Source organism: Fulmarus glacialis, unplaced genomic scaffold (assembly GCF_000690835.1).
Source record: "Fulmarus glacialis isolate BGI_N327 unplaced genomic scaffold, ASM69083v1 scaffold25671, whole genome shotgun sequence".
Lineage (NCBI taxonomy): Eukaryota > Metazoa > Chordata > Aves > Procellariiformes > Procellariidae > Fulmarus > Fulmarus glacialis.
The window spans coordinates 10212-35844 of NW_009192517.1; the positions used below are offsets into that span (position 1 = coordinate 10212).

General features: G+C 36.6%; 1 protein-coding gene across 1 annotated transcript; it reads right to left on the minus strand.

Moving 5' to 3' along the window:
- Positions 1-1812: 1812 nt before the first annotated feature.
- LOC104069892 (integrin alpha-1-like) lies at positions 1813-25515 on the minus strand. Its single transcript, XM_009587118.1, has 21 exons — positions 25446-25515; positions 23452-23596; positions 22103-22245; positions 20764-20907; positions 19101-19355; positions 18537-18667; positions 16973-17136; positions 16646-16782; positions 15548-15658; positions 14906-14991; positions 14568-14703; positions 13510-13590; positions 11664-11740; positions 10878-10967; positions 9736-9838; positions 8249-8362; positions 6506-6610; positions 5256-5360; positions 4308-4400; positions 2696-2812; positions 1813-1968 (listed from the first exon to the last, which is right to left on the minus strand). The coding sequence occupies exons 1-21, from the start codon at positions 25485-25487 to the stop codon at positions 1924-1926; spliced, it is 2424 nt and encodes an 807-aa protein (XP_009585413.1). The 5' UTR covers positions 25488-25515; the 3' UTR covers positions 1813-1923.
- Positions 25516-25633: the final 118 nt, after the last annotated feature.

Consider the following 25633-nt stretch of genomic DNA (forward strand, 5'->3'; position numbering starts at 1 on the left):
AGGACTTTGCCCTCTCCTCTGAGTCATGCTGCTACCTTCAGCAGACTGTTGTTATGAAATAACCACCCTTCCCACAGACACACAGGAGAAATTGCAAACACTTTCAAACTTAATCCTGCTGGCTGCATTCACATAAGTCTCAGCCTTTCCCAACAACTACTCTCTCTAATTTAGGAATGAAATAGAAGGGACTTAAGAGTGACAGCATCTTTCAAACAGTAAAGCACCTTCTGACACACTTCCAGAGTTGTACTTGCCAGCATGTTTAACCCAACCTATGGTCTCTCCTTAAAGAAAAAAAAGTCTTTATAAAATATATTACTGCTTTTTAAGCTATTACTATGAAGTCAGTGCTAAGTTAAAACTTTTTGGAAAACTGCAAAGATTTTTTTTTCATTTCAGTGACATTTGTACCAAGAGGAGGAACAAATTTTCCTGGCTTCCTTGGCAAGGCAAGGCTTTTCTGCAAACAAGTACGTCTTACAGTACTTAGTACACCTCCTCAACGTTTTCTGATCTATTGGCAATCAATACCAACTTGTCTCATGCTGAGGGAACATCATGCTTTGCCAGCACGCCTCCATTTTCTTCTGCTAATTTTGTGTGGCTGCAAGAGAGGAAGCTCTCAAGGACAAGGCACAGCCCAAGAGCCCCAGGGAGGGATCCTCGTGGAAGGAAGACAAGTGCGTGAAAGAAAGGAGGAAACTGAACAGTCTAAATAGGAAGAAAAAATTTCTTAAAGAAATCTTTTGCTATCTACATTTCAGTGTATTGTCATATAAACTTTTAATCTTTGACACAAAATAAACATCATTTGTTAAGTGCTTATTTAGTATGCAAATTCTTCATCACTTCTTAAACTCAGAAGTAACAAAGATGAGGTGTGACCTATAATACTAGAAGAAGCTTGCCAGTGCTGAATTTACTGTCTGTGCTCTTTTGTTAATTATCATTTTGTACACTTTAAACTTACTGGATTAAATAGCTACACAATAAATTTACAGTGACAGTTTATGAAGTACCCTCCTGGCTACTCCAAGATATACAGCAAGAGTCAAACTTTCAGGGTACCTCTAAACATTTTCTGCATAAATATGGACATTTTAACTTGCAGATACAATTTTGCCCCTGCTTGTTTGAGTACAGTGTGCAATCAGCTGGGCTTGAATGTTTTGTGCATTCATTTTTAGGCCTGCCAAAAATCTGTTTCAAGTTAAACAGTTATGTAATTTAATGGATCAATCCTTTATGGTCTGCTTGACCATAAAAATCTCTTTCTTGGAGTATCCTGGGTTCAGCTGGACATGCTAAAACAAGCAGAAAAAGAAGTCCAAGGTATTTAAGTAATTTTCACCCAAAATTCTGCAGGTGCTTCTATCTTCTAAACTGTCATTACATCAGTTACCGTACAGTATTTGGTGCATTCTCAAAGCTTGCATGTTCTGTTTCGTGAACTTACAGTCTGCTTTCACAGAACCGACATTCAGAGGAAATTTTGAAAATGATGCTTTTTCCTTCTGAAAATTGTAAGGTGATAAAAAAGACTGGGATTGCTACATACAAGCTGACTTGTTGCATAATTTGGAATGAAAAATGATTCCCCATAGATAGGTATATAAAAATATGATTACACATTTTCCATATTTAAAAAACATTAGAATCTTTGAACTTAGTTACTCTCCAAAAATGAGTAACACTTGAAAGTATGTCCTTGAGTATCGCAAAATGCCATAAGGCTGTTTATTCTTCCTTTGCATCATTCCTTTGCATGTGTGCTTGATTTGCTTCTTCTTGTTCTGCTTCTTGTTTTTTTAACACACCGGAGTTTAGAAAACATTGTGACTACTGCATCTAAGTTTATAATTTTACAGTAATATTTTTGAGGCAGACCTGAGCAAAAATTTCTGCATTTTTTTTTTTTCTTCATTTCTCCATTTTCTTCTTTAGTGGTCTCTTGAAAAATCCAGCCTGCAGAAAAGAAAAAAGTGACTAAGAACTACTACTATTTTGATACTTTCAGTACAGTAGAAAGTCATTTAATAGTTTATCACTGAAGTACAACATTGTTTTTCCTGGAACGGAAAAACTAAAGAGACATGTCATGAAAACAGACAAAAGGAGTACAGTTAACAGATAGTGAATGATTGCTGAATCATTGTTATGCTCACATAATGTCGAAGGCTAAATTAAGGCACTTAATAATATTTGGTACTCAATTGAATAAATAATACTTTATTTTATACCTGTCAAATTTTTCAAGAGATTATGCATGTTAACATTTATAAACTGTAATCTTCTAACACAAGTATGAACTAAATATTTAGCTTGGAGAAGAGTGCCCACTTGTGGCAATACTTACACCACAGGCCTAGCATCTCTTGCACAAAGAGAAAACCTGGTTATCAAAGGCCACAGCAGAGCTAGTTAAAAAGCCTCTAATAAACCCTTAATCGTACTAAAATCTCTTTTTATTTTTCTTTTCATAACGTATTGGCAATACAGGTTTCAATTGGTTAGCATTGCACGTTACATATCAGAAAAATGTAGTGTTATTAGTTATTTTGTCATTTCTACAAGATTTCACTCCACTTATTAGATAAGATTAGTATCTGTGAGGTTCTAATTAGGAGAAGGACACGGCAGAGCATTTAAGCATATTTGTTTATTTTCATGAAGACAAGAACATGCAGCTTACCTTCCACAAAGCAAAGATCAGCAGTGCAAGAATCAAGAGTCCAGCGAAGATACTCAGGAGGATAACCCATAAGGGGACTGTACCTGGTGGGAGTTCTTTGGAAATCTTAATCATGGTCTGCAAAGTGTTCAGAATGTAACTTTGTAAATAACTTGTCCTTCGACAGAGCGCATGATTTTTATCAGTATGCAGTGATTTTCCAGGGTATACCACTTCATTTTAAGTACAGGAATTTGTAGGAGGGAATTGAGAAAATAATCTCCAACATGAAACCCTATATTTACGTAGTACCTTGCACTTTGTATGTACATTAATTTCATAAAGGTCAGCCCTACTGTAAGTCAGTAGTCATTGTTATAAAGGATGCAGGACCAAAACTGTGAGTAGTTGAAGTGTATGTTAGGGAGTTTCTTCAGTATATTCTTCATCACTCAATGCCTGCCTCCCTGAAAGGTGGCAGTGATGAACAAGCTTCTAAACCAATTAAATGAAATAAGTGTAAAAGGCTGTGTAGATACTAGCTTGATTTTAAACCAGGCATATCTGATGTAAACCAAACCAAAATAAGGAATATTCACATTTAAATAAACATGACCATATAGGAGTTTGAATTATTTAATCTTAAAAATTTATTAGAGACACAACTTTATAGCTCAAAAAAGCATTGAAAAGCCGAACACTAAACATTCAACTTGAAATTTTGTCTTAAAAAAGTTAATTCTGAAATTCCTTGGTTTGTAAAGAGAGCTCTCATTATCTGCAAGCCCCTCAGCTGTGTTTTCACTGTGTTTTTTTAATCTATCACTTAAAAGAAATGCCTGAATACAATACCAGCTAATAGTTGACCTGTGATGTTTGTATTTCCAAAAATATTTTGCACAAGATGTAATTCACACTGAATATTACTTTGCTCTAAATTTGACGGGTATTAACAATAATAACACATAATAAGACTTTTGCTTAAAAATGTGCATTGTAGTAAATAAGTCCCTGCATGTACAAGTTATCACAGAAAAGCAATGCATTAACCACTATAAATGTCTTGGAATAAAGAGTATTAAAGGATAAATAACAACTCTAACAAAATTAAAGACATTTCTCTTCATACCTGACACCACTACTATAATGTTATATACTTTCTTATCTAAGAAAATGACAGGGAACTTCTGAAAAATTGAAGATTCTGTTTCAAATATATATCCTGGGTAATGACGTGGAAAGAAATAATAAATAAATAATAAAGAAAATACAATATACAAAGTAAGATCACCTCTAAATGACCCATAACAATTATTAAAATATTACTGATTCCTTAAAAGAATTTTAATTATGCTTTTAATTTACATAGATGCAAGAAGCATTTATGTGGCAGCAGGCAGAAATACTTCAGACAGTACTTCTCACCAGCTGCAGTGGTGGGTAATGGGATTTTGGTATCATCATCTGACTAATTGACATTTCTACTGTAATATGAAATCACTTACTTTTATTTGGAGTAGGATAATACATTACAACAGGTAACAATCAGTTCACTAGTAATGAATGAAAATGAATTATTCAGTAGCACAATAAATCCTATGAAGAGTAAATCCATGAATTATTATGTTCTTACCTCCAGTTTTTGATGGTCATTTCTCAAAATCAGTGATGAGTTCTCACTCCTAAGTAATGCTTTCACAACAAGGGTTAAGCTGTGAATACTTGCCTGGAAGAAGAGAGAAATGGCTACGGTTTATAATTAGGTATTTTGAAGTAGAAAGCTTTGTAGAAATGAGAAGGGTGAAAGAAAAACTTAATGCTAAAATTTTGGAAGATGCTGAAAAATGTGAAAGTCAGTGAAGCTGCTCATGTTTGCCACCTTCAGCACACACATATAACTGTTTATAAGACAGCAATACAGCTTTGAAAGAGTAGAGAGCAGGGATTTCAAAGAAAGACTGGTTAATCCTGGAATACTAATTGGCCACAGGGACAGACTCAGGCTTTCTAAAATTCTGCTGTATCTCCCCTCCTGTCCTGTTATTTTCCAGAGAAAAACAAAGACACAAATCAGGAAGTCAGAAATTTATCAACTGAGCAAAACAGACCACAGCCTGGTCATTGTTGTAACTATCAGACAATACTGAGGTGTGCTCTAAGGTGGACTCTCTCTCCTCTGCTCTTTTTGATCAAAAAATCCTTTCTAGACTTGAGAAATCTTTCCAGATTAAAACTTATTTAAAACTTATATGCTTCTATGTACCCCTGCTTATATCTGCTGAATTAGAATTTGTGGATGCATGAGTAGCTATTAAAAAAAAGACCACCAATAAAGAATAAGTAAGGGGTGTCTTCTTTCCATGTTTTGAAATTTCCTGCTAAGTTCTAAGTACTTACTTTAAGGAGAATAAAATGCATATAACTTAGTTTGAGGAAATTTTAAAATAGAGAAACGATTTCAAATACTACGGGACTGTGGAGACTTAAGAAAATGAAAGGTATAATTTTAATAGACATCAGAAACATTGGCTTAAGTTTCTCAAACCCAGGAGTATTCTGAATACAAATGGGATTTACTTACTTTTATCATGGTAGGTTTCCATACTCTTAATGAAACATTCACTTGATATATGTCAGATGGGACCAGGGCACAATTAATAGATGCACAGCTGTATGTATCACAGTCCTGTTTAAAAGGCACCAGCATGTTTTAATAGGAAGAGACTTTTCACATTACTAAAATAAAAACTTGTAAACTACTATAAATACAAATTATAGATTTGCTATGACACCACTACTAAACTGATATTTATTACTGGGGCTTTTTATGTAAAAATGACACTGCAGTATATAAAATGAGTTGAGATATTCATGCTATGGTAGAACAGACTCAGGTGTTGCAGGCTCGCTTAGCCTTGAGGAAGCTCTGTTACTGTAGGTACGCAGAAAAAGGCATCAGCAGAGCTCCTAGAAGAGGCACAGCCTGTAACAGCAAGTGTTCTTCTGCCAACACAGCTATGGCTTCTCTGCAGTGTTTCTTGATCCTTTCAAATCGTGGAACACCTGAATCTTTCAAGCAGGGCAGGATGTATGTGTGAAAATTTAAGTATCTTTACTTCCCAGTATCACTTGCTAGCTGGAAGGGCAGCAGAATTATGTTCAACCCTTTGGAAACATTTGCTTAGCCTAGACCTTTATCACCTGTGAAGGACTATGATAAGCATGGCAAAACACCCTTCTCATGGCATGGTTTCATTTGCACCAGAAACTCAACTTGTACCTTTATGCTGAGGAAGTAGTATGACGGTTTTTCCCCTGAGGTGCCAACATAACTACAGAAACAAAATTACTTTGCAACTCTTCCATCTAAATGTGAGAGGCTAATCCTTTCCAAATGGGATCAGCAATTGCATTTCTACCAGTTGCATGGAAAATCTGTCAGATCAGAGTGCTAGGATTTGAAAGTATTTTCAACTGGATGTCTAAAAAAGTTGCAAGGGAGATGAGAAGCTTTTAAAATACTACTATTTATTAATTGCAATGGGAATATAGAAGGTGAAGATTTACTCAGCTGTCAAATGTGTTACTGTTATTTACACGCTTGCTAAATTAAAAAAAAAAACACCCCAAATTGAGTTCCACGTACAGTTTTGTAGCCAAATAAAAACTATAGCTAGTTTACGTAAAGATGGCTTTTCAGGCTATTAAGACAAAGTGAGTTTCTGTAGGATACAGTCTGAGAGAACCTTTTACATATTTATTGCAGAAGTACTCAGCTCAATGATCTGGGTTAATATCCAGGATGAATATATATACTATATGTAGGCTTACCATAATTGTATCCTTTGTAGGTTCTTTTATTTTTGGCAACACAAATGGTTTCCCAGTGCTGATCTTTAAGGGATCTACAGGGTAACTAGTTTGGCAGATGGCATTCTGTTAGCAGAAATACAAATATTATTCTTCTCATCTGAATATGCAATCTATTACAAAAAAATGCTCTGGAAACAAGCCAACATCAATAATATTTAGTATTTAATAACTTTAATAATACTTACTAACCACTAAATGCAATAAAACTGCATATTGCAAGAGTGCAGAATAGGAAATCCTGATGGTGTAGGTATTGAAGTATTATTCAAACAACAAATGAGCTTTTTATGAGATAATTTAACCTAAACTCTGTCCAGCTACTTAAACATCTGTAGAAGCAAACAAGAGCTTCCTGCAAGATGACCATTATGTGAAGCAGCAACAGTTGGCTATTAAAAGAGCTAAACAGCTTTTGCATGGGAATCCACAGAGGTTCTGCCTTAGCAAGCAGGCAGGCAGTTAAGCGCAGGATTCCGTTGCAGTGCCCAGGGAGGGGGAGCGGGTGCTGGAGCACTGTTAGACCTCCATGGCTCCTTCAAAGGCAGCTGGGAAAACCTTTGGTGTCTTTGGTGAGGGGGAATTTGTCTTTTCAGTCAGGTTATTCACTTTCAGATTGCTAGCATGAAGAGAATTGCAAATCTCCTGCAGTGCACTTTGGCACCCTACACTAGGGTGTAGCTAGCAGTAGATGAATTATACCAACAGATTTGTTAGGTTTATGTGCAAACTTGGGTGAAATGTGGTGATTGCCTAGGAATGAAAATAATGGAGGAAGGAATTTAAGAACAGACACAATTTCTTTGTATTCTAAACATGAAATATTTTGGGGTTTTTGGATTTTTTTGTTTTAAAGTGAACCTTGAACTTTCATTTAGACCATTTGGTTTATTTTTCAGTGGTGCAACACCTCAAAACTAAGTGAAATATTTGGAGAGAGGTGCACATGTGTGTGTTCCTCTGAGGGAAAGATTAAAAAAAAAAAGAGGTTTAGGTCACCACTTAGTGATATTTGGGTTCTTCAGCCATCCAGTTATTGATATAGCTCTAGTTTTAATATCTTCAGATCTGGAATCATGGCATTTGGTGGAATTGTGCTCTCCTCCAGCTGCTCTGGAGGAGTGAAATGGAAAAACTCAAATGAGAGCTGCAGTGAAAAGCATTTGAAAGTCATGACCTACCATCCCCTTCAAGATGTCTCAGTGCCCGAGAGAAGGAAGAAGCCAGAGGACTGCTAGTGCTGGAAAGCAGACGTGCAGGAAAGCTAATTTCAGTAACAGAAAGAAGAGGACTGAACAGGAGATTGAGCTCTAGATGTACACAGCAGGACTAGAGCATTTGCAATAAGCATTGCTGACAATGGAGATAATCTGAGGCTCAGTAGGCAAAACTAAGAAAGAAACTCCTGTCACTCATATCTTAGTCTGGACCTCTCATTACTTGGCAATATGTCAAATTAACCTTGTTATAGTCCAGTTATTGTTCAACACCATTTTAAATTTGCTTGCTTCCTTTTAAGAAAATTTATCTCTCTGTCTTCTTATGCACATCTGTACATACTCTTAAAACACCAGCATCTTGTCTTTTAGATTAAAAGCAGTATCTACCTTGAAGCAAGGCATAATCCCAAATGTTTGCATTTTGCAGTTTGCAGCAAAAATTTCAAATTTAAATTAGTCATAAAAATACAAATTCTTAGCTTACTTGGGAATGTGACAATGCAGTAAGGTAGAGAAGAGTGTTCTTGGCTGCTGTTACATTGGGAAATAAGATCTGCAGTGTGAGGTTTGGCATTGGAAAGTGTTCACCTTTTTCAATCTATTAAAAAAAGAAGAATGTTTTGATTAGTACTTTCCTTATTTTATTGGTATTTGATTGTGAGTTTTTTCCTTTGCTGTGTTTTACTTTTCTTCTGTGTTTTTTTACATTTCCACAGTCAGTTATGCAAGAAGTGGTGTGGTGAACTCTTACTTTTTCCCCAAGAACAGCCTGCTGTGAATTAGCAGACACATTCTTCTGCTGGTCTTTGGTAATACAATGCCCTATCGAAGGAAATCAAATGAACAGGATGAAAGGGGCCGTTTTGACATAAATTCCTTCTTGTTATCTTGTTTACTCCATCCTCTTATCATCTGGGACTTCTATCTAAGGTCATTTCATTTTAATTTTTAATAAAGCCCCCAAAATGCTTTAACATGGGAGAGGAGCCACTGTACCAGCAGCAGCTCCTGCTGGTTCCTCCCCAGGTGTGCTTAGGCATCAGCCCTCCTGCTCACCTGCTCCTCTCACCTGTTTTCCCTCAGAAGATCACAGAACATATTTATAAGCTGCTGCTCCTTCTGAACATGCCTGCTTGGCTAAGGATGGAGAAAATGCCTAGGTGGAATTGCTGGCAGGGAATTGGCGATCCTGTCTCTGAAGTGGACGAGCTCAATAAATACCCAATACTGTTTAACTTTTTTCTTCTAACTACTCATTTGGGATAAGCTGCTTGCAGGGATGAGTTGTGCTTACGAGATCATAAATGGTACTCTCTGCAGTCCACCAGCTTTTATATTCAGAAAGCAAAGATTTTGAAATGAGATTAATAATGTCTTAAACATGCACAAAAACCTTCAAGATTATTGGATTTGAACTTTTAGACTGAAAAACAGTAGCTGAGTAAAACACTGTAGGTGGGCTAAAAAATATAAAAAAACATTTGCTGTTCTTATTTAGTGAGAGCGAGAACTTTCCCACGGCCCATTTTTTACAGAGAGAAAGTTGATTCAGAGACTTTTATCCTTTGTATATCATATCCATTAGTAAGATAGTATTCTTGGAGCATGGCATTTGCCTTTTTCAAAGCTGACGGGATTTTGGAAATATCTGTTCTAAACTGCAATGAACATAGGTCAAGTTCTCATTTACCAAGGCATGCTCTCTTTCCTTGAGGGCAGCGGCTCAAAAACCCATCCGAACTACTCCACAGGAGATGGACCACTCTCAGAACCTCTGACTCACCTTATTCCAAAGCAAGCAAGAAAAAAAGTAGTGTTCAACACAAAATACCTATGTAGAAGGTTTAGCGCATGGCACAGCTGCTATTTAAATAATAAGCTATCACATTAGTGATGTGAATGGTAGTTCAAACCAAATGAAAAAAAAGATGAAGCCAGTACCGATATCATGCAGTTTTGATTGTTTCTTACCCTATAATGAAGAGTAACTTCATCCCCAATCTGCTCTGTTGTGTTAATAGCAGTAGGGACAGTATCATTTGCTGCAATTATAACATGGTGCTCTTTGAAAACACTGCGGATTAAAAAAAAAAAACAAAACAGAAAAAAACCCCAATAAGCACAAAAACTTCATAAAAACTCTAGCAGTTAATAATATAGGTCTTTTCATTATTTCATGAATCCTCCAGGACTAGTCTTCTAATTAAGAGTGCATTGCTACTTCCACTGAAGTTCAACTCATCCATTGTCTGAGTAGTGCTCACTTTTTATTATGTACATTTTAAATGTTTTGTTCAGATAAAACTACAAAATGAGTAAATATTGTTCCCAAAAATAATATATCAGTGCCTGATTTTGCTCTTCTTATTCTGTGCAGTCCCTTATCCTGAATATTGCCATGTGAAACAGGTAGGGTCCTAAAAAAGACAGAATAAAGTAAAAAAGGAACAAAACCAGCATGTTCTAAATTCAACCTTATTCCCTACGGGATAAACAAAGGCTGGATTTGAACTATGAAATGCATCTAAAATGAATTTGACTTTAGACATGCACACCATGCAATATACTTTGCTGATAATATTTATAATGTTTTTCAGGGATGAAACTTAACTGAATTGTAGCTATTCCTGAAAATAAAGTGTACTACAAGACCTGCATTAAAGTTTATGTCTGAATTGATAAAAACAAACCTCTGAGAATCTAAAATTAAGGCTAATTTTTGAAGCTGGAAATCAAACACTACACCGTGCAATATTATAGTGATACAAACTCATGGCCATCAGGAAGCTGGAAGTATTTGCTTTCTTATGTACCTGAAACGCCCCTGAATGAATAGAGCAAAGTACAAAAATCAACAAAAGCTGCTGTTGTACTTGCAAACTGCAGATCAAATTTAAATAGATACAATGGAGCTACAGCAAGATAGGGACAGTAACTGCTCCATTATTTCACGTAACTGATCTTTTCAATGAAGCCTGTGCTTCCATTCATGAGCCTAGAAGCTGTCATTTGTAGATACTGAGCACAGCTCAACAACAAAACAATACTATATTCTCTTTGAACACCTGGTCTTTGCTGTGCTAGCAAACAGAAGTACAGAGAAGCACCAATACCTTACGAATACCAATCCTACTTCATATTTTACTGGAATTGTAACGTGTCCTCTGTTGTCACTTAAGGTCTCAGGTGGTTCTTCACTGTCACTAAAATAAAACAACATATGCCACTCAGATCAGAGTGTGATAGTCATCTGCACATGCAACACGACTACTAGGTGGGAAGGGATCTTAAGAAACTGATACCTACAGCTCTGGATATGAAAACACACTAACCATTTCCAGTTAATTACTATCTCCTAAAAATAAATTCAAAAGACTATTTCTAGTAACTAAAAAGTTAAGTCCTGCATCAGTCCCAGCTCAGAGACGCATTTTTGTTAAAATTACAGACTGAATGAAAATGGACCAAGTAAGGGCCACTACTCTTACACCATCCCTGCATTTTGCAGGGACAGCAAACTCTGAGGGCAAGCGCATTCCTTTACTTCATCACACACAAATTCTGCAATGCTCATGCTCTTTGAAGGCCAGATCTTTTTGTTTAGCATAAACTGTGGTTCATGCAGTAACTTTGTAAGAGAATAAACCTTTTCTGTAGGTACAACTACTGGAAATTATGACTCATTTGTGACTCTCAGGCTCTAAAGACAAATAGCTATTTATTTAGTCCACTCAGTCCACTGCTGGACCAAGTACATCTGTAAAGCTGCCAGCTCTACAGATTGTTTAACCACTTCTGAGTTCAGAAAAGTCATCCTTGTTTTACTGTGAAACACAAAGCTGTAGAGCTTTCTAAGAAAAAAAAAATCGGAAAGCAAACAAACAATGATCGCAACTAACCTTGTTGCATATACGTGAAGAGTAGCATTTTCCAGGAGACACGATGCATTGAATTGGAATGATATTTTGAAGGAAATCTGTTTGGAGAAATACATTACACATTTCAAAAGGCAAAAAAAAAACCAGAAATAAAAGCACACTAATAAGGTTTGATCTGATAAAAAATGAGTAAAATTTTGCTACTTTTGTATGTGGAATACTTATTCACATTTTAACACTTTTCTACGAACAAATCCACGTTTTTTGATTTGTCCCAACCAAGAAGGAATAGTTATCACTTACTAAACAGAAGCCTCAAATTTTCTGAACTGAGAAGCCTCAGTAAAACTTATATAGTATATTAAAAATGCATAGCTAAGTAATTCTTAACAGAAACAAACTGGTCTTGCAAGCAATTTATCAAAACCATTTTTTTTCTCCAGTGAGGAAGAAACAAAGCTTCAAAGCCTGGCTTCAAAGCCTGGAGATTACAGTGGAGATGAGCTGCCTATAGAAGGCTGCTGGAATATAGTAAAACACCTAGAATACTGAACAGAAATGTTTACAGTGTAAATAAATGACTACTAGGTCTCACTAGAATTCCCTACTCATTATAATTAGGGCAAATCTATCACAGTTTGGTACTACACAAGATTTGGGAACACTGTCCCAAACATGTCCCTCTTCACATCCTGACACTTAAGGGCAATTTTATATGAAGCAAAAGTTTTATTATTTGTTACTGCACAGGATTTTTCAGCTCAGACTTTTATTTTTCCTTTAACATACACAAATCTTTATTACAAAGTGACCCAGAGAAAGTTGTCTTAGATATTTCTTCATATTAAAAAAAAAAAAAGCCAGGAAGAGGCTTTAAAAAGGAATGTATTAGGGATGCTTATCAGTGAATCAGAGATTAATTGATTTCTGAATGCAAAGGAGAGTATGAAATTTCTAAATTTAAGGACCTATAGCTACAGACAAACTAACAAGCAAAGCATGGAAGGAAAATGTGAAAAATCCAGTAAAGCTGGGAATGGAGCATTGTGGGCACTGGCATTGGGTACTATGCTTATTTGGCTGCAAGAAAATAACAGCTGACTTAATTCCTACAAGTCCAAGACACAAGCTGGAACGAGCACGTGGGAGGCAATGTCCTCCCTCTGTTATGCATCTGCAATACAGACCTGGCAGTCTGATGGAGTATGGCAATACAGTATGACAGAGGAACAGACAAGAAACTGCCAGGAAAGACAGTTGATCTTATTTGAATGCAATTTGATATTTCTCAATTCAATATCAGAACTATTTAAGTGAGGCTTAGATGCCTATTTTCAAAGGCTAAGTTTAGCTAAAGCTCCCTCTCTATTCCAGCAGGAGATACAGACTTATCACTGGAGCTGTTCAAGCTGCAGCTTGATTTTAAGATCTGTTTTTGGCAGATCCAGGTTAGCATTTCCAAATACCAGCTTATTCTCTTTTCAACCATCTGATTAAATTTTGTATACAAAATAACTGAAGTCATAGGCTCCAACCTGTGGAACGCCACAATACCTAATGTCTCATCAGTATATCCTAACCAATATCCTATACTTCTGAAGACAGACCCTTCTGGCCATGCATGCCACTTGCCTTCTGTCAGTGTCAATGATGGCAATATGCGCCTTTTACCTCCTCACGTACCACATCTGACTGCCCAGGTACTGAAGACCTGATGTTTTCCTGTCTGGCTCAGTGCAGTTCACATCAAGGATAGCTTGGGATACATGCATGGACAGGTTTTGGGGTGAACACAAGAGAAAAGAAATTCAGAGGTGATAGGAACAACATGGAGCAAGGAGAACTTGCATGCAGAGGGACTTTTTACCTCTTCTGCAGGTTTTAGAAATGGATATCCCACTTTACAGGTGATGTTGTGATTAGATTCACAGCTATCTTTCTGTATATCCTAAAGGAAAAAGAAAGAGAAATCATGACCTTGTGCAAACTCTTTTTAAATTTTGACTAAGCATCAAGGGCCTGTTGAACATATACGCCATTGCCGCTTTTCATCATCAAAACATCGTAGGAGTCAAAGCCTTAATTGAACTGGAACAAAAATAGGAAGCCACAACTTCTGCAAAACAATTTCCACCTATGGACATCTACATCAATTAGCAGCCATTATTCCCTTCCAGTGAAAGTGTTTGGAACATTAGCAATTATATACAAACTGGACATCATGCAAATTAGTCATGGGGTCTAGCAGATCAACATATGTATAAGTACACAGTATTTACACGTAATTTTGTAACTGTGTTCCTAACTTGGCAATAGAAGTGACATTCATACTCTGTAAATTATTGCCACAGGGTCAGCAACAGTGCTATGGATCCCTGACTTCTCCTAAAGTGCAACACCAGGACTGTTGATTGAAAACAAACTTCTCCTAATGTTTTCCACCTGAACTGAAGTGAATTCATAGCATATCTGCTAAGGCAGGCAGAAAAACAGCTACTTTGGAAATGCCGTCTGAGGTAGGGATGAGGCAGGCACTGATCTATGCTGCCTTACCAGACAGTGCTTTTTCTATACATGTGCAAAAGGAGAATTCTAGAGGCTCAGGAGCTTACTGACGAATAAAAAGGCATTTCTGGCTCTACAGATGTACAGATGATTCATGGTGCTGACGTTCATCTAAGATGCACTTACTGTCTAAGTGTCATTGTGAAACTTGCATCTGTAGTTAACGGAGGCTAGGCAAGAGTCCCCTCAGGTCAAAATAAATACACTCGAGGGATAAGCAAGGACAGCACTCCCAGGGAATCACTTCCAATCAACTGAGATGATGCCAGAGCAGTGAAATTCAGGCTTAATAAAAACGCTTCCTCAGATCTCTCTAGCAATATAAGTTATGATAAATATGATAATGTGAAAAATTCCTACCTCAATGCCAGCAAAAATAATATTTGGAGAATACTGAACCAAAACTCTGGTATTATAGGCACTGTCTTTTTTGTTCTTCACAGAGAGCTGGATGGTGAACTTATCATTGCGTGACTTTACAATGAATGGAGAAGAGCTGTAAAATAAAGTAAGAACGTTGGACATTTTAACTTTTGAATCTGTTTTTAACATAAAGAGGAACTTCTTTCAGTGTACAGACTATATTGTTCTGATTTGGAAATTATGCCACAGCATTATCTTATTAGATTACAGGATTTATAATTTACATAGAAATTTTGTACAGATATCAAGTGATACAATAAACCCAGTGTAGTTACCTGTCTCCAGCTATGCTTGCTTTTACATTCAGAACAAGATCTGAAATGCATTTATTTTTGGCTCCACAATCTTTTGTGAAAGGAATCTGCAACAATAGTATTTTTATTCTCAATTTTATTACATTTATTATTCAAATTTAATATTTGCATTTTAATTCATTATCTAATTTTATATAAGGTCTTCTGTTTGACAACCAAAGAATTCTTCCCTAATATCAGTCAGTTAAACATGCCAATACCCTGTAAAAGGTTATGTTTCACCTGTGCATTTCTTCTCATTCCCTTCTGATTCATCTAGATCAGAAAAAGAGGCAACAGTAGAAGTATGAATGATGCCAAGCATCGTCGAAGTACATGACTAACATTCCCCTGCTCTATCTATGTAAAAAAGGACAATAAAATTGCTTGTGCTCTCTTCTATCTTCAGTTAACTCTGGAGAGCTTTAAAACCCCAGGCCAGTTCCCAAGCACATTGCATCAAGCTTTTCACTCCTGAAGACTCATTTAGAGGAAACATGGTCTGGACAGGCTCAACGACCCTCCCTCTTTAGCCAATTTGTGGACAATATTTTCAGCTCTTTTGTGGGCTACGAATTTTACCTTAAATACTTTGGTTATTAATACAGAATCTTGCTGACTTACATATTCAGATATTGAATTTGGCAGGTTGCTATCAAGAACAGGTCCACTCTCTGGATCAGAAAAACTGAACTCCAGCAAAACCTTTACGGAGTCCTGGAAGTCAGGCTTATCCTAGAACATAAAGAAAACAAAATTGCTGTTATGGACATTCACTTAAATATCTAAGGAAGTTAAAAAAACCCCAAACAATGCTGAGGTAAAATATTTTTCAATCGCACTGTCACCATCCTTGCTAGAGAAGCATTTGAATGCTTGCAATTGATGATAAAGCATTTAATGTGCAAGCCAATCCTTATAAATATCTACTAATGTTTTTGTGTATCTCATCTCATCATAAAAATATCACATAGTCTGAGCATATCCAACACAGTTTCTTTTAAGAATGTCTCAGAACAGTCAACTCATAGACTTTCCTCTTTTAGTTGTGCTTAAAGGATCAGTAAGACGAACACCAGCAGTATCACCTTGTGTGAAGTCAAACTGAGGCCTGCTGTTAGGACATGTATTGCATATTCAAGCAAATTCTGGGCATAATTTGTCATTAGTTTTGAATTATGATACAACTGTGAAGTCACTAAACATTCTGAATGTGGGTAGCTTATAATATACACGTCCATTCACTCTGCACATTAGTTACAATCCCGGCAATTTCATACTCACAGTTGCTAATTACATTTCTGTTTTGCAGTGAATAAGTATTCTCTATCCCAAACCTAATTTTTGAGTTTTTTACTATATTTTACAGGAGGAATTGCACCAATATGCAAACTAGACTTCCAGCTCACATGTGGCTGCTGAGTTTTGAATGCACCTAAACTACTAACCACGATAGCTGCTTGGTTCCACTAAGCGTGTTACGTTTTTTCTTAAGACAGACACAAACAGAGAGACAAAGGTAAACAGCCTGTACATATAAGTAAATAGTTTGTATCTATATACATATACAAATACATAAATTCTAAGCAGTAAACAAATTTTATGTACACTTCTTAAGATTAAATCTGGATGCAGATTTTGTTGTCCAATTTACAATTAATGGAATACGTTTGGGTTATTATAATGTCAACATGAGAAAAACACTTTAAATGATTTACTTGCCAACATGTAGAAGTTATGTTTAATACATTCCGACCCTTTGATAGTTATATTTTTTTGCATTTTCCTCTCATGGCTTTCTGTGAACAAGCTTCGAGATACTTGTCTTTGTGAGTCGAGAGTAATCCAATACTGCAGACCTGCAAAGGAAGCTGAGATCAATATTATGAACCAATTTGCCCCTACACATTCTTTTTTCCCCCAATATCTTAAATGCACTTGGAATAGTGACTTTAGAAGAGCTGCGTTCCATTTTTGGAGAAATAAGCAAATGTGAGCATAGCAGTTTTATAGTGTAAAGATTCCATAGCTTAGTGCTTATCTACTTACTGGATTCAAATGTATCTTCCTTCGACTTTAGTCTGGTCTTAAAACAAATTGTGGCATTTATACATATTGTTTTTCTTTTATTTATCTGACAATTTTGTTGTTGGATATTGATGCTTTTGGGTGTAAATTGCATGGAAACATTTACTTCAGCCACATCACGAGACCTTAACAAAAACACAAAGAAAGAAAGCGTCTTGAAAATAATAGCAGCAACTTTTTTTAACTTAAGAATGAAATTACAAAATGTGCAACATTCAATATTAAAATACACATATGTGATGGTCTAGACAAATAGTTAACTATACACGCTATACATAGTACCAGTAAACAACAAATTACAGAGGAAATGGTCACAGAGTTTCTCCCCAGTTGTTTCAGAACAGATACCAGATGAAAGGAAATATTTTCAAAAGCGTTTAAGCAACTCTATACAGCCAGTCCCATTTTAAAAGAGGCTGGAGGCCCAGACCCATGCTTGAGGGTATCCACAGATGAACATATTATACATGAGCTGGAGGGTAGTGTGCCATCTCTTAGGCTGTGGGTAGATAAACAGGCTGAGTTTAACTACCAATTTGCTTCACTTTAGCTCCCTTTTGCCCCTGTCCCTGCAACGAATTCCTGCCTCTCCCTTTGCTCTGGCTCAGTTCCATTTGGCCTCGAGACAGGGTATGCCAGTGTACTAAACCAGCAGAAAAATTAGTTGGCAAAATAGCTTTCTTCAGATTTGTGATCTAAACAATGCAGTGAAGGGGCATCTCATTGTGTTCACACACAGAGCTTTTAGAAAGACAAACGACTAGATGAAGGTGAGGAGAAGCTGGCATCCTGAGGATGGTAGCAAGACCTGACAAACTTGATCACCTAGCAGGTGAGTTAGGTGGAACAGCAGGACAGGGAAAGCAAGGAGCTGGCTTAGCAATTGCCTTACCAGAGAGATGGCTTTAGTTGTGCTTTAGAAATGAGGGATTGTATGTTACCTTGTTTATTTCTCTTACTGGTATCTTTCTCTTCTCCCTTAAAAAATATATTGCTCATTATGCCATCTGAATCACGCTCTTTTGTAAAGAAAATGAATTCACTGTTAACCTGAAAGTTTAGTTAACTTTTTCCAAGATTTTCTGTAGTCAAACTAGAGTTTTCTTATTAGGAAGTCAAATGAGTTTTCTTAGTGACCCCTTTACATTTTAACCTGTCCTTGATATTGCTAATAAAATAATATGCAATATAGTATGAAAAAGAGAACACTTAGGGTTTTTTTCTGTTTTACTCAGTGCCACGAGTGGAATCAGTTTCTATTTTGAATATGGTCTAGGAGGACAAGGTCTTCATGCTAGGCTAACAAGTTTTCTAAAACATTCCTATATGTATTACTGCTGTCTATTAAGTTTTATACTCGTTCCTCCAGAGAGACATGAAAATATGAAGATTCACAGCCAGTGTCAAAACACGAGATCAAACCAGTATCCTCACAACAGTCCAAACAGTAGTGCATGCAAGTTACATCGGTATGCCAAGACAAACGGTTATTTTCTGGCCTGACAGCTGCTGTGAGTATCCGTACCAGAAGAGGGCAGCCCCACCAAGGCCTCCAATGGTGACATCAATCAGCCCGTCATCATTTAAATCCATTTCTCCGTGCACAGACTGGCCAAAAAATTTCACTTTTTCCCCATCTCCACCTGATGCAATACGCTGTGAAAAGCATTAAGAGGTTTATGCAGTGCATATTGAAGGATTTTATAAGAACATTCAAGATGCATTTGTTGGCAGTTAGATGGCTTGTGGACTCCTTAAATATATTAGATTTTCATTACAATACTCCTAAAAGGGTTACCATGGTGATGAACACACTATAAATTTTCAGAATTGCAAAATATCTACTTTTCTGGCTGAACAGAACATTTCAGAGGGTTTCTAATAAAAATAAGCAAATATATTTTCTAACATTATTAGAATCAAATTCAGTTAAATCATACTGAGTCTAAAAGTACAGAGCATTTTAAAAAAGAAGCTGACATGACAGGTGAAGTCACAGTTTGATCCTATGTTGGGAAGACATCGGAAAACAGGATTTGTGTTACATATACTTACAGCGGCTGCCAATCTGTAAAGTTTTACTTCATACCTGCGAATATTTTTTACTGATTGTGTTGCCATGGCCATGATAAATATAAACAGCTCCCCGATGATCATCCTCTAAGGGAGAACCTATTACAATGTCATTATATCCATCAAGGTTGAGATCCTTCACTGCCGCAATCGCAGTCCCGAAGCGTGCACCGCAAGGCTCATTCTTAAGAACTTTGCAGGTGTCCTGTTTTAACGGCGAACAGCATGTTTGCCTTATAGGTTCGAGACTCATCTGATATTCAAACTTTGTCTGTGAAAGAACAGATTTAGAGTTTGTGGATTTCCGTCAACATTTTTGCAATGCAGGTTTTTAAGAGCTCCTGTCCAGAAGACAAACTGATGAATTAAATTAAACAATTACATCCTATTCCTAGTGATTGCATACACTGTAGAAACTGATTCTGTAACTATAATTCAGATGTTCTTTCTGAGCAGCGGTTGGGAAAGACATTCTTGCTCCCTCTCTTTGTGCATCTAGATGCTTCTGCATATTTCTTGAAGTAAGAGGTTCACAGGAAAGACTAGTATCATAACAATATTTGGATGTTATTGTAAGTAAACTACTTCATTCTTAAGATAGTGTAAAGAGTTCTTCTAAAGGCATTCTCTCAATCTGAGAAGTAAGCCAAGTTTCTGATGAAACACAGATGGCAATACTGTTATTCCAGAACAAAAGACAGCATTTCTCTTACATAGACTGAATTCTGTCCTCAGTAGACACATACTCCTTGGCCTAACATATATATTCTTCTGGTCCGGTGTGCATCTTAGGTCAAAACCACACATACACTATGGTATGTAACCAGTCTTTCCAAGAGATTGGCCCCATGAGTTCCATGTTAGAGATTAGCAGCAGCAAGCAGTTGCTGCATCTTCTTTATTTGAAGATGGATAAAAGGAAGCAAGGAAAAACAAATTTCAAACCCTCACATTACTGGAGGACATGGAATTCTTGTTTTCTTGCCAACCCTATTCACCAGCAATTTGTTGTTAGCAACGCGCATATAGAAACCAGAAGAGTTCCTTGTCAAATAGATCCAGTCTCTTCAGGTCCTTTTCTTGCCATAGTATTTTAGGAGACCATCATTGCTAGGACATACTTTGATAATTTTACAACGATACACAATGGTACAGGACTAAAGAAAAAAAGAAGAAAAAGTATGCATAGACATTGGAAGGAGAGAATTATCAAATTAAGAAGTTGAGGTGTAGCTAGTATATTCCTCAATCTAGTCGACACATGTTTAAAAGCTATTGGATGTATGGGGTTTAGCTCTAGGTTTGTAAGCAAGTCACAAGGATACTGGAGCACATACTTTTAGGATGGATGAGCCCTATTGTTTCCTAATCCGTGAAAACAAGAAGAAAACGTGACAGAAAATTAATCCTATAAACTTGCATCTATGCCATATTGCAGCTTCCAGAATATAGTGCTTATCCGTATAATATATTCCATGGGGAAAAAGAGGTAATAAAACAAAAGTCTGAGAAGGAATTTTTCAAAAATAGTCCGTTTTATACTCTCAATTGTCAAAATGATGTTTCTCTGTTTTCAACACGTCATCTTCCCTAACTCAAATTATCTTATTTCTTTAAAATAAGGATATGAAGACAGTAAGGAGCATGTTCTGTTCCTGGTCAGTAAACATCATTCTTACCTTGTTCAGACTATAAACGTATACTTTCCCTTGCTCCTCTTTCTCAGTTCCCATATACATAGGAGCTCCCACAAGAAGAAGGTCTGTAAATGAGTCCCTATCGATGTCGATTGTGGTGATAACACCCCCAAAGTATGACCCAATCTGCAGGAAAATATAAGGTATAAATCAGAGACAGAGTCAGCAACATCATGCAACTTTTCCTATTCAGAGACCTATTTTATGGTTGCTTACAACAAAGCTTACAACAAATGTTAACCATTAGGCAGAAATTTTCTTTGCTACCTAGACGACCTTTTTAGCCTGTTTGCCTTTGAAGCTTGTTTTCTGTTTTAGGATTTGTTGTCAGATTTTTTTGTTTAAGAATGGTCCATTCAACTTTCAACTCTCCTGAGTTTGAAAGGTACAAATGGTGCCTTCTACCTGCTAAGGAGAGTAGGACCTCTTAAGACAGCATTTAAATAGAAGTGTCTTGGGGAAGCTAGTTTTCTTTTCAGTCCCAACAATAACACATAGAAAGAGCAAAATCAATGGTCGTAGGCTTGCCAGAGGAAAAAGGTAGGATGGCGGATAGTAGCTCTGAGACAACACAGTGCAGGCAGTCTCCAAAATTACCAAGTTACCACTAAATGCAGAAGAACAAGATCTACGCAAAGAGCTAGATACATTCATAGGCTGGGCACAAGGTGTGGGATTTATCTGATTACAATCACTTCCCAGCTAAGCTAGACACCCTGCATTTCCTTTACACTCAACATGAGAAGCAGTCCCTTCTAGTGCAAGATGCATCTCATCTCACAGAAGGTGCCTCAAGTAGGCCAGATCCCCCAAATGTTAAACATGGTTGCTTTCCTTTATTGACTATAAAAGGATTGATTGATTGGCTGAGTTGCAGACATCAGCTATAGGTGAAATTAGGTAACCTGAATTCTCCTGAATTGCAGCTGCTACTCAATATTACAAGCAGCTATTAAATATTTCATGCTATCCCAGCTGATGCTCTCGCACAGAACCCTGCCTGTCGCACCTGTTTCTTGCCAGTGACATACCCTTTCCACTCAGCAGACAGAGAAAATTGCAAGTACAGAGATGGCTACAACCACTTTGACACTACTGAAGGTTTAACCCCCAAAGAGAAAATTTCCAAGGGTCTTTGACTACTGTAGAGTCCATTTTCTGCTACTTACTATACCAGAGCATCTACCTAACCTTTCCTTCTGATCTTGCTTACAACTCCCAGTTTCATTTGCTCTTCTGATGCAGAGTTCTCATCTGAAATCATTACTTCCATTTCTCATGCCATATTCCTCTCGTATGTTAATCATGAATTCATACTTACTTGTTCTCCATTTAACCTCTGAAGTACTTGTACCTCTCTTCCTTCCATTTTATAAATGATAATTTGGCCAGTGTGATTGTATCGTGGCTGTCCTGCTATGTACAGTACACCTCCAGGTGTCAATGCTGAATTCACAGTGTATCCTAGGAAGCAGAAAAGAAGTCAAGATGCAGTACACACAGAATGCATCAAAAATACTTCCTGTGATTCAGAGCCTTTGTAACACTTATTCTACAACTAAACGTTTAGCCTTACTTATTCTAGAGAATAATAGCAGAGTTAATTAAAAGGGCTGGATGTGTATTTGCCTATAGTCTCAGAGTCATGAGCACCACTGTGTTATTAAACCTGTTCACAGGACGGTGAGTCATGTTCACTTTGCTATTCTCACACAGTGTGTGATATGATTGTACTGATGAAATAACTTGTGAACAGCTAGTTGAAAAGCTACTTTCAAAGAACAGTTGTCACTGTCTCACTGTCAAACTGATGGATACTTCCAAATGTGATTCTGGGGGCATTTTGAACCTAGCTCTGTTTAATATTAACAACAATTTAACAACTTGGGTGAAGGAAGACTTAAAAAATTTGCAGATGAATCAAAACTGTGGCAGAGTTGCAAGTATTATGGAGGATAGGATCTAAATTTCAAATGACTTTACCAAATTTGAGATATAAAAAACCAAAAAAGCTAATGACATTCTGCAAAGGAGACAAACAGTGTACTTAGAGGAAAAAATGGAATTATTCTAGTGTTGGTTCTTCATCAGTGAAAACATGGCTTAAATGAGATAACAGAACAAACAGAACCATGAGGTGTAGAAAGCAAGTCCTAAAGAAGAGAGCAAGGCCACTGATGTTTTTTGGTAGAAAAGGCTGAGAGGAAAACAATAACCTGCCACTATGCAAAACATTAATATAAAAAAGATAGTGGTAAACTGTTGTTCTTGTCCATTGAGTAACACAAATCAGCTTAATTTTAAGCAAAGATTTAGACTGAATATTGTATAAAACTTTTTAACTGTTAAGGCATAGAAAAACTTGAGAAGAATACTAGAGGAATCTATGAAATCTCTGAACAGATTAGACATCTCTATTGGGGAAAGTCTAGATATACTTAGGTCTGTAAGTGTTTGGACTAGTTTTCTGATTGTAGTAGTAGTAATTGTTTTTTAAAAAGAAAAGAAAATCATACAGTAGACATGTCCATACATAATAAATTTTCCCAGGCTCCTATAATATAAGATAATATTCTGTAAGATACTCTCTTACAGAATCTCTGAATGAGATTTGAGAGAGGTCTTGTAGCATTTGTCAAAAAGCATTATAAGATGGGCTATTTCTCTTACCTAGATAGGCTGCAAGGGGTTCATTTTTTTCTGAAAGTCTGTCACGAAAAGTGTCATTAGTTGGCATTGAAATACCACTGTCCTTCACCATGAGCACTGTGCCATTCCAGTCATATGCTCCAACTGCTCCAAGCATGATCCAATCCTTATGCAGAGAAAAACAAAAAGCCTGTTCTCTATGTGAACCATCTTTAGAACATTCATTGATCATGATGCTCACATTTGGGTAATGCTTCCTGTATACTTACATATTTAGCCCTGCTTTTCCTATTACGGTATGGCCCCTAAAATCATAGAATGTCTCCCAGTTTTTGTTAAAAATGCACCCAACTTAAAAAAAAAAGAGAAAAGAAAAAAAAAGGAAAAAAAAGACATTCAGGAGAAGCAGCACAATGAAACACAGGTCCTACAACTTCAGCCCACCATTGCAGGCCAAATAGAAAGACAAAACGGATTTAGCAAAGCTAATCACAGAACACAACACTTAAATGCATTCCCCAGACAAAATTTCAGAAACTTGAACCTTTCTCTGTTGAATCTGTGAGTCTCGTATATTGTGCAAGAGCCTTTTGTCAATGAGAAATGGTTTGCTGACCTTTCTTGCCTAAAGGCATGAACGTAGCCTTCTAGATAAGACAGACACCAGAGACCCTGAGTCTGTCAATGCACCAAGGACTGAAGACCCACTTCTGAAGTGAGGTTCAGATGATAGCAGGTTAGTTGTTTGTGAACTTCAAGAATATGCTCTACCAAATAGATAATCTTATAAATAATTCTTGCTCTCCCTATCAGGGTAATACTTGTTTCTAAGGTATGATACACAATCTGAAGAATCATGTAATGATTGTGTAATCTAGTGCAGAGAATAAAAATGAACGGAGAGTACTTCTGGCAATAAAGTATTTAAGTTAAATCATATTGAAGGTCTTTTATTCTCTTTTTTTACCGGTGATATGCTGAGTATACAGAACCATGTTGAAGGTTTTCCTATGCATAACAGTTTGTCTTGGATTGCTTGGTGTTTGTTCAGTTCAGTTACTCTCCTGTTGTAACTCTCCTTTCCACTGTCACTATTTTTTCCTGTCTTTAAAGCTTAATTCTTCCCAGTTCTTTTGATCTCATGTTCAATTTTAATTTCATTTGTGTACACTGAGCAGATCACCACAATGGATACATTTTGATTTTTCAAGAATAAATAAAATACATAGGGAGTGATTTTCTGCTCAATTAAATTCTCAGGGATTTTTGCATCCCAGTTTAATAAATATTTACCCCCTGAGGACTGAGGTATTCAATGTGTTAACAGAACTAAGAATATGTTGTGTTACTAAGGATGCAGATCATATCCATAACAGAATATCCTTTTTACATATCCTCTGGCTCAATTTCACCAATATAATGCAATATCAATTTACACATTAATATTTAGAGAGAACAGTTTTATAGTTCATAGAATCATAGAATGGCTTGGGTTGGAAGAGACCTCCCAACACGGCTGCCATAGGCAGGGATGTCTTACACAAAGCCCCATCCAACCTGACTTTGAACATTTCGAGGGATGGGGCATCCACCACTTCTCTGGGTAACCTGTTCCAGTGTCTCACCACCCTCATCATAAAAAATTTCTTCCTTATATCCAATGTAAATCTACCCTCTTTCAGTTTAAAAACGTTGCCCCATGTCCTGTCACTATAGGCCCTGGTAAAAATTCTTTCTGTGTCTTTCTTAACATATCATAGATTATTCTCCTGGTAGAAAGTGTTATGGGAGCATTAAATTTAGAGTTCCTGTGAAGAAGGTACTTATTCTCCTAAGCTTTCATTGTTTATAATAATTCTTTATATACATTTTTACAAAAAATAACTGGATTATGGGAAACTTCCAACAGCAAACAGGACTGTACAAAGAATTCTGAAATACTCATTCCAAATTTATGCCGTCACCAAAAAAATCTACTTTGTAAAAGAACTCCTATTTTCAAACAGTTTGCTTACCTGAGAATAATGAGCACTGAAACCAGCTTGAGACATTTCCATTTCAAATGAGGCTGCTTGCTGGTCTGTTGTTGCTATTAAACAGAAAAAAATACGTTTCAAAAATAAATTAGTTTCAATCTGAAGAAGTATCTGAATAGTGTAATGAAAATGCTCATATGGTAGAATCATAGAATCACAGAATCATT

Bases quoted from the DNA above. Each gene is read 5' to 3' on its own strand.
- LOC104069892 (XM_009587118.1), bottom strand. From the start codon at position 25,487: ATGGAAATGTCTCAAGCTGGTTTCAGTGCTCATTATTCTCAG. The intron at 10,968-11,663 runs GTTAGTTGCGAT...GTTTTATTTTAG, and splicing joins CTTCACGTATATGCAACAAG to TGACAGTGAAGAACCACCTG. The intron at 1,969-2,695 runs GTAAGCTGCATG...TCTTTTCTGCAG, and splicing joins TGATCTTTGCTTTGTGGAAG to GCTGGATTTTTCAAGAGACC.